Genomic DNA, 10,629 nt, shown 5'->3' on the forward strand with positions numbered 1-10,629 from the left:
ACACGATTTTGAAATTTTTTTCATTTTCAACATTTATGAATGCTGACATGACAAACCCAGACCCACTGTCGTCTCGCGCGCTTCAATGATTCTCTTCATGTGTTGAAAAATGTGCTCGAATGCACAGTGCGGAAAGAAAACATGTCACAAAATACACACATTAACTACCTGTGACTTAAATACAGTGAACATGTGCATTATTCTCAGCATGTTAATCAGACAGTTTGAAGTTTTCTTAATCCTAATCTCTAGGCTCAGCCTTGTCTTACATGCCTCCTAACAAAACTTGCTGTGCTTTGGTAGAACCCTCGTGTCTCACAGTGCCCCAGTTTGAATGGGCAGTTCAGAGGGAGCCCCCTCCATTTAGAGCCCCTGAAAGAGTCTCTCAAGGTTTCATTTGCATTTGAACCAGAGCCCATTTTTTCACATGCAAACCAGCTACTTCATCTAAATATTTGCATTGCTTTGACCCAACTTCTCCAAGTCCTATTATATCTTGTGGCAAGTCTAAGACAAGAATCAGAGGCTTTTTCTTCTGTGCTTCTGCTCCCCTGAATGCAAACGCAACAGTCCAACACGATCCATTCACAGATTAGGGTGAAATAATAGCATTATTTGTGTATAGCAACAACAGAATTAAAAAGTCTACACTGTTAAGGGGGCTATTTGATTCTATGTCTTAACATGCCATCTGAAGGAGGAAAACATTTGCAAAGAAATGTATTGTTTATCAGCATATGTATCATACTTAAAATCAAATATACTTGAAATAAACTATGTTTGTATTACCAGATGTGACCGATATACTCCGTATTGATCATGATGGTGTGTGCTTTTGTAGTTTTTGGGGAAATGGAGGGACCACTATGAAGTGCAAGTTAAATGAAATCACATGCAAAAATTTCCACAAACAAAAAAGGCTTTTCAAATTTCACCTCTGAATTTGAAAAATGATGAATCTTGCAGATGGAAACAAACTAAGCTTCACTGCAACGTGTATTTCTGACTATTAATCTATCAATACCCTGAACAAACCATTCCTGAACAGAGGGGGCGGATCTAACTCCAGGACACTGCCGGTCTTTAAATACTAGTCGTAGTGTGTATCAGTGAGCAGTCTTATCAATGCAAATCAACCCCTGTGCACCTGTACCGTATAAGGAACTTATTTTAGCCTTAAGTAAAGGAATCGACACAGATATACAAAATATCATATAATTTAATATCTTTTTTTTTGTTTGTTTTTGTTTTTGTTTTTTTTTTAAAAAAGGCACTTCTTTCTTAATTTGGCCCATCAGTATAACTTGTTTACAAAGAGATATGGGCCATTCCTTGAAAAGACCAAGACCAAACAAAATTAAATATATACACAATAAATAAGAGCTATGAGGACTTTGAAAACACATAAATGCCACATGGAGCTAAATATGGACAAGAACATGTCTTTTACCTCCATGCACATCTTTGTGTGCAACAGATTAAGGACTGCATAACAGGTTAGATTTTGCACTTCTACAGAAAGCAATAATAAACATATTCCTTTTAATTGTAAAACACTGATTATCAGTCAATTCTTTAGTGAAAAGCTGCAACGTGTAGCGGTCTGTGTGTCCATTTTTGTTCAAACTTTCACTTACTTTGCTTAACATGAACAAATCATTTTTAAGCCTGCTCTCAAACACTGTCATACACGCAGGGAGGAGTAGTATAAGTCCATAGAGTACATTACTGATGAGGTCACTCTCTCCATTTCAGCTGAGTGGGGCTCCACACACACACACACAAACACACGCTCGAGTTCTTCTCATACATGCGTGGGGCAGTCTGAGTAGGGGTCAGTCTTGGACATGTGCAGTACCACAGCTGGGGCTTTGTAATGGCAGTGGCTGCTACTGCAGCTCCCTCCATTGCAGTGCTTCCTGCTAGTCCTGTCTGCCAGTTTCTGGCTACATAGCCCCTGCCAGGTCTGCAAAGTCTTGGAGCTCCACACCCACACACCACTGGTGATGCCTACCACCAGTGACATGAAGATCTTCAGCATGAACACGGCTACCGTGGGCACGGAAGTTTCCAGACTGCAGTCCTCGTTCCTTCGGCCTGGAAAGATGATACACTTGCTCTCCAGACTTCTGAACTTCCAGTAGTCCATATTGAGGCGCTCGTAGAAGTAGCAAATGATGACGCAGGTTGCAGGAACAGTGTAGAGGATGGAGTAGATGCCAATCTTAACCATTAGCTTTTCCAGCTTCTCCGTGTTGGTACCTTCGGTTTTCATCACCTTGCGAATGTGGAAAAGTGCAACGAAGCCGGTGAGGATGAACGATGTTCCGACGACGAGGTAGCAGGACAGTGGCACCAGGACAAAGCCTGTTAGTGCCCCCACATCCATGCTGCCCACATAGCACAGCCCCGTCAGCTCATCACCTGCCACCTTCCGCATTGTGAGGATGACTATAGTCTTTAGTGCAGGTATGCCCCAGGCGGCCATATGAAAGTAGCTGCTGTGAGACTCAATGGCTTCATGGCCCCATTTTTTTCCTGCAGCCAGGAACCAAGTGAGCGTGAGAATGACCCACCAGATCGAACTGGCCATACCGAAATAGTACAGGATGAGGAAGACTATGGTGCAGCCTGTGCTCTCGAGCCCCTCTTGGATAATATAAAGCTCGCCATTCTCACGGTCACAGGCAATGTTCTCTGCCCCAGCTACTGAGCGGATGATGAAGGCTACAGAATAAACATTATAGCACATAGAGAGGAATATGATGGGCCTCTCAGGGTACTGGAAGCGATGAGGGTCCAAGAGGAAGGTGAGGACTGTGAAAGCTGTGGAAACGAAACACAAAGTGGACCACACAGCCATCCAGATGAAAGCAAAGTCCTTGTCCTGTCTGGACCAGAACACATCGACGGCTGAAGAGCAACGTGGAGCGCACGACTCACTCTTCTCCACATACTGAAATTTCTCTGGGTTCTCACAGACCCCCATGGAACCCCCTGGACGCCCACTTCCCGGCCCAGGCTGTTTGGGTCGCGGAGGCACCGGAAGCATTCCCTCTCCTTTCTTAGGCTCTGGTTTGGTGTCGTTCTCTGGCGCTTCCATGCACAGTGCATTTGGGTCGTTCCTGGTAGGCAGTTTAGAGCAGTTCAAAGAATCAGGCCAAGGGTAGTTAAACTTCTCCATAATAGGAGAGCACTTCTGACGTGCCTGTTCACACATGGGTCTACAAGCAGGGATGGACGTGGACACCTCATCGGCGCACATGGGTGCAAACAGAGAGCAGAGAAAGAAACGCAAGTGAACATCACAGCCGTACTCCACCAGTGGGGCGAATTCGTTCAGCTTAATCTCTGCCTCCTTTTGATTGTCATGGTCCATGAAGTTGGGCATCCGGGTCATGTTATATCCGATGCCCTGGCACATCGGGATGATGATCGGCTCACATTTAGCCGGTCTCCCTCTCTCAAAGTCATAAGCACTTATCTCCAGACTGTAGGCTGCAATCACAAGCTGGCACCATAGAGTAATGACCAGCTTCAGTGCTGAAGCCTCCATGGTAGAGTTTTTATGAATGAAGAGCAGAAGAAAAAAAAAAAAAATCCTCACATAGGCTACACCAATAAGTCCCAGGAGATGAATGGTTTTTATACTAATTTATATTCCCGGTACAAATTGTTTCAGCAAGAACACATCTGTCCAATTTCCACATCTGCTCGTGAGAAAGTGTCAATAATAATACTAACACTTCACCGCGTACACACGGATAACGGAATGGAGCTGATGCATGCAGCGGCTTGAGGACAGAAACACGAGGACAGTCGTTCCTTCTCTCGATCCTCCGCTTTCACCCGCAGTCCTCGGCGCATTCTGCGTGTTCAGCCGTCGACCCGCAGCTCTGCGCGTGACTCCGCCGCATCTCTGGAGAACATTGAACTTTCTTTTCCCTCCGCGCTGCTCTAAAGCGCGACCGGTGGGCGGGGCGTGACGCGCGTGGGCGGAGCTTCCACCTCAATCGGCTCTGAGTCTCTCATAAAGCACATTGAACTTAAAACTCAATACAGTCTCTGTTTCAAGACAAACGATCTTCTGACAGAGTGAAATGATTTGCCTTTTTTTTTTTTAAACGTAATATTTGCGTAAATGTGTCAATATGGAAATATCCGCAGAGGGCAAGCGCGTGCCAGGTTTTTCCTGGGATTTACACCACATTTCTATGATTATACAGATAAATAGCTGCTCATATTGGATGAACATGAGGACAGGATTACGACACACTGCGTGGAATTTTTCTTCCGCACTTAAATAATAATTTTTTTTTTTTTGTTATGTAAAAGTCAGAAATTTGTTTAGGCTTTAAAAAAAAGAGCAGATTTAAGGAGGTGTGTGTGTGTGTGTGTGTGTGTGTGTGTGTGTGTGTGTGATGCAAAACAGCTCATTTAATATACAAATAATTAACAGTGGGGTTCATTCAGATTTATATGCTGTTTATTGACTAAAAACAACAACAACAAAAAAAGTGCTAAAAAGGACATTGTTAGAAAAGAAAGGCTATTGTTCCCCATCTAGTGGCTGTCTGATGAACAGCACATCCTCCATCCTCACTGCTTCAGCTTCTTCTGTGACTCTTACTGAGCAAGTGAATGCTTCTTGTGTGTGTGTGTGTGTGTGTGTGTGTGTGTGTGTGTGTGTCCCAGTGAATAAATACTCAACTGTTCACTCATTCTTTTCAATGAAGTTGACTATCAAGAATATTAGAGTACTGAACTGTACCATTCCTTGTCGCTTTCCTTGAGCGTGATACCCTCAAGCATACACCCTCTGTATTTTTGCTATGTATTTTTCAACTAGAATGGTGCATGTACTCAACAATAATTAAAGGTCCAAGTATAGATCTTAAATCAGTTTTAAAGGTATGGAACATAATCCAGGTTTCCAGGTGAAAGATAGCTACATGTTAAAGGTACAAAATATAAACAAAATATAAGTCTGCCACTCCAATGTCAATAGTTGTTTTAGTGCAGTTTTTTTTTTTTTTACAGTTCTATACAGAGAGAGAGAGAGAGAGAGAGAGAGAGAGAGAGAGAGAGAGAGAGAGAGAGAAAGAGAGTAGAAATGGAAGACCAAGCAATTCTTTTTGATGAAGCTTCAGTATGCATTTAAACTTTTGCACCCGCAGTGTAAGAATGTGGAGGATTATCAGATCTGAAGTTAGCTGGCCGATACACACACACACACACACACACACACACACACACACACACACACACACACACACACACACCCACCCACACACACCCACCCTTGAAAGCACAGTCTGATACCCATCCAGCACAAAGAAACACCAGACAGACTGATTCATATCAGCCCCAGAGGCATGTGAGATATATGTTTTATTTTTTTAATAAATGTGGTTAATTTTTCACTCATAGTAACATCTGGTTTAGTGTCATGGAGAACATGCTTTGTCGTTCGGCATTCGAGTTCCAACATTTGACACTTATACCTAAAATCTAAAAAGGGACAGGTCACAAGATATGCCTTTCAGTTGCCTTAATCTTTCTACTTCTGTACAAGGGCTCTAACTAACACTGGCTTAAGATGAGTATCATGTAACGAGACCCTCTATGTACACCGACTTATCAGAAACACCCCCCCCCCCCCCCCAACTCCTTTTGCCTTATCTGATCACAGAGACATACTTCCATGCTCTGGCCTGATTTCTGCCAAACGCTGCTCCGGGATCAGCCTCTACTATCCATAAACATCAAAAGTGAGCACAATAAACTGGTCCCAGATCAGTGGTTATCAGTGACTTTTACAACTTTGCCCTTACAAATCCAATCTGACTAACGCTGGCGGATCGGGTAGTTAGAACTAAATCGACTTTGAGCTGAAGTGATGAGAGAACAGGTCATGACATTATCCATGACCCCATATCCATTATACTGGGGGGAGATTAGCTGTCTCCATATCTCCCCGACTGAGGTTAATGGGACTTTGACTACTTTAAGTGTCAATCTTTATCAAGATGCCTTTTCTGCTCCACCAGATCTCAACCAGAGCTTATAAAACTCTCGTGATTTGAACCAGTAGAGGACAAGAACTGATTACAGTGAGTGACACCAAGGAGCTTTTAACTCTAAGGATATGACCCAGAGCTTGAGGACACATACCCCAGTATTTCAAACTTCATCAGTATTCTTCATGCATCCTGAACAAAATGGCCGTTTCCTGTGAGCTGAAATGCAATTGCCAATGAAAGTCATCTCTCAAAAACACAATCCCACCAGAATTTCTCAACAAGCAAGCCAGATCCATTGCACGGTAATATTTTGAGTCTACGAGCTTACTTATTTTGAAGGTATTTTTGAAATTGGACGATTATTATAACCCTAAAACAAGAAATATTTTAAAACGATAAAAACTCCACCTTTAACGCATTTTCCACAATGCGCTGTTGAACCGTCTTTACTGAAATATATTCGTTTGCGTTATTTATTAGAACGTTATTAATATTATGAGATTAGCCCCGGTAATGGAGCAAGTTTTGGTAAGCCATATGATTAAACACATAAAATACACCGAATAGTTTTACCCTCAGTCCACGTGGCAGAAGTTTGGACAGTGTGATTCTGCCCCTAATAATACCGAACTGCTGGAACTCAGAGGAACAGCTATGTTAAGGGTGAAACCATGACTGTCCTTGGACGGTATATTATTACGACAGACCATTTGGGTACATGAGGAAATATTATTTGGATTTTTATTATTTTCACAGTCCTTATTATTTTTTTTTTGGTCAGGCAGAAACTAAATGCCGTTGAACGATGCCCAGCTCGGCCTTGCAAGCTAATGGAAATTCAGCACTGTGGCAGCTGTGGTTGTATGAGGATGGTAGTATTGTGTGATCTGGCTTTGTAGCCAGGACAGTGGGTGCATATGTGTGTGTGTGTGTGTGTGTGTGCGTGTGTGTGTGTGTATGCGTCTCTATCAGACTAGTATCCAGACTGACAAGCTGACCCTGGTTGTGTGTTACATTCTGGCCTGAGTTATCTGTGAGTGAGGGGAGCATGGCATGACCCAGGATAAGAAAGGAATGGAAACAATCCCATCAACTGTAATTAGACGAGAAGGGGCATATGTGTCTGCCTGTCGGTGTGTGTATTGTAGAGCAGGGGTATTTGTATTTACTCTTTAGAATAGGTAGGGATGTGTGCCTTATATTTATTTCACTGGAAGAGTGCTTGTAGGGAGAAATAAAAGTAAAAAATAAAGTATGCACCATTGCTGCTTTGATCTTTGAAGGAGAAAAATAAAAATAATAATAATAATAATAACCGCACCAGTACCAGTCATGTAGGCTACTTGTAAAAAAAAAATATATATATATATATATATATATATTTTAAATTGTGTACAAAATACATACTTTGAAATCTTGGTGTGAAACAGAAGGAAATTGAAATAAGATAATCATTTTTATTGAGTTAAATACAGAAGAGTATTCATATGTAAATTCAATAAAAAGTTGAATTACAGTATATTACAAAAATGAAGAATTCACACTAAACAATAAAATACGTTCTTTTCAGTGTTAGTATTTTAGCTGAACCGATACAACAGGACTACAATGGGAATTGTAAAGCACAGAAGATGAATGTAATACCAGCAGCTCACAATGATGCCGTCATCAAGTTCTTTAAAAAAATAAAAAATAATATGGAGATGAGAATATTAGGATTGGAAGCAGAAACAGCAGGGACCGAAGTAGAAATCGAGTTGAAATTGAGTTCACTCCATGTTTTCCTGAGATGCTTGATAAGTTCATCATGTGGGCAGAAGTGTGTCCTGGAGAATAACGGATAAAAATACTACCGTTCTCACTAACTAATATTGGACCTACACCCATTATATTTGACCTTAGAAACGCAGTAAACACAGTCTAACGAATATATCATAGCCGTTCTCTCATAAAAGAACCTCTGTTCATACTCCACATTTTGACTCATAAACAAAGCGGTTTATTAAAGTCTGTAACCACGTCTCAGCCCGTCTATAATTTCACTCTGTCAGCAGGGTGGGCTCCATGACAGAGCTTTGAAATTACAGCTGATCATGTATCACACATATACAGTACACACACCCTAAGACAATGGAGGCTACAATTGTAATGCGAAACCAATGCTATGCGGTTGATGTGCCTCTGTCTCGTTCATGCTTGTGTACACACACACATATGCGTACACAGTGGGCATGTGTGACATGAGCTGATCGATGGTTGTTATTAAAAGTGTGTAAAAAGATAGCTTCTTTTTTACATCAGGAATCAGGACGCACAACACAAAAGCACATTGTTTTCTGCTTGGGTTATGTAATTATTCCTCTCTAGCTGTTGAGCTGTACGATTTGGCACTAGGATATATTTTTAGATTAAGGTCTTGGCAAAGTAAGATGTTAACGCTTACATGTAGAGCTTTATTGTAAATGAAGGACGATCTTAGTTGGGCTATGTGTGATATACAGTATATGATACATATGAACAGATCTGGACACAGCATGATCTAGATAAATACAAATTCTATTATTATGTATTTGTTTATATTTCATTCATTGCTTTTCCCTAGTGATTGTTGGAAGAGTTGCAGATGTTACAATTAGCCAATCAGCCTTTTTAGCACGTCATATCTCAATCCATGTGTTCCAGTCATGAAGCAACGTCTGAGGTAGGCAAGATGGCTTGTTAGGGTTCACTTCATGTTTGTCCAAATTGTAAAGTTGCGTTGCTTTGCATTGTATTCTTGCTGTAGACAATCTCATCATTCTGTTCAGAGCTCTGTTAATTTGTATAAGCATGGCGACCGAGCTGTATCTCAGGTAGATAGCTAATGAGGCCAGAAATGAAAAGCGGTGACTTTTGATGACTCGAAAAAGTTTCCTGAATGTGATGCCTAACTTGACTTGACTAAGGCTGTTTTTTTAAAATGTAAAATTCTGCCCACTGAGGCAGTTACTTTTGACTGACCTGGCTACTAATGCAGCTCTCTTCTGAATGAAACCTTACTTTTCTAGTGCAATAAGCCACATGCTATTTACAACTCAGGTCATTGCCACCCCACTTCCACAGCTTCTCAAATAAATGATATGGTTGTTAGTGTTGCATTGTTCTGAACTTGAGTCAGTCTGGTAATGTGTTCAGTACATTATAGGAGTCTTTATAAAATAGAATCAACCAGGGTTTCGTTGTTGATTTGAGTATAGTACAGTACATATACACCGACACTGGGTGGTCTCTATAGATAGATATTGTCCTGTAAATTAGGTTTGTCGTGGACGGAGAGCTACTGACTACAATACGTAAAACATGAACAATTAACCTCCCAATGAACGAATCAAACCATGCCATCCTGCCATGTTGCTGTGCTCTGTGTAAATGTCTGTGACCACTCCTTTAGCTCCACAACCGAAAAACCTGGCTGAAACGTCAATACTTTTAATGAAAGAGAGAGAGAGAGAGAGAGAGAGAGAGAGAGAGAGCGCGATTAATTATTTTCTTAAGAATTAATGATGAAAAAAAAAGGCTGTTATTTCTGTGGAAATGAATCGATATACCCTAATAACAGCGCTCTCTGTTCACACGCACACGGACACCAAGGCAAATATATTTGGGTATCAAATGTCGCTGATGGGCAGAGTAGGATTTGGGAAGAAAGCTCTAAAAACAGACTTTGAATGCAGAACTGGAGGATTACTCTCACGCTGCCTTCTCAGTCAGACAGAGAGAGAGAGAGAGAGTGAGAGAGAGAGAGAAGGAGGGAGAGATAGAGGAGGACAAGAAAAGTAAATAAAATACAATTGAGAATTGAGACAAAGAGTAAGTGGGACAGATGCAAAGACAGAGAGAGAGAGAGAGAGAGAGAGAGAGAGAGAGAGGAAGCAGGGGAGGGGGTAATTTGACACAGAATATCTCAATTTGCGGCAGATAGCTATTGACACATTGTTTTTGAAAGCTTCTGGGCAAAAACATGACTGCTGGAAGCGTGACTACGAGTCATGAAACGAAAAACTACTATACTACTGTGTGGTTACTGTTGTGCTTGATATACACACACTCCTCTATGTGTGTGTGTGTGTGTGTGTAATTTTGTGTGGTCAGAACGGTTAAGAAACACATGTGTATACACTGGACAGGATCATTTCCTGAACTATTAATCACTCTATGTGGTTCAAATGATTTAGAAGGATATTCAAATGTACATACATTTCAATGAATGTGCATCCAGGAAGAGAGGGGTAGGAATTAAAACAATTTTCTTTTACAGTTCCTTTACCCGTGTCTCATTTCATACAAATTCTTTGGGAGAACAGATTGGCATAAGGCGAGCATAATGATTGTTCCATGACTTTCCATGATTTTTTATTTATTTATTTTTAATCCTACATCGTCAGATTTTTCGTAGGCTACGTCCGGCATGTTAAGACGCACAGTAACACTGAAATCTGAAACACCTCCTGACTGTTTATTATGTCTTTGTCCGACGACTGTTTGCACTTTAGATGAAAAGCATCCTAAAATGAACACATTCAACCTTTATTAGAACACATGTGACTGGGAATTAAAGCTAGGTTTT

At 41.1% G+C, this 10,629-nt stretch overlaps 1 protein-coding gene across 1 annotated transcript; it reads right to left on the bottom strand.

Annotated features, from left to right (window-relative positions):
- Nucleotides 1-1,072: 1,072 nt before the first annotated feature.
- On the bottom strand, nt 1,073-4,023 carry fzd9b (frizzled class receptor 9b). Its single transcript, XM_053623549.1, has one exon. It carries the CDS (start codon nt 3,554-3,556, stop codon nt 1,805-1,807), a length of 1,752 nt encoding a protein of 583 aa, XP_053479524.1. The 5' UTR covers nt 3,557-4,023; the 3' UTR covers nt 1,073-1,804.
- Between the last annotated feature and the right edge of the window lie 6,606 nt (nt 4,024-10,629).

The sequence above is a fragment of the Ictalurus furcatus genome, chromosome 4, assembly GCF_023375685.1.
Source record: "Ictalurus furcatus strain D&B chromosome 4, Billie_1.0, whole genome shotgun sequence".
NCBI lineage: Eukaryota > Metazoa > Chordata > Actinopteri > Siluriformes > Ictaluridae > Ictalurus > Ictalurus furcatus.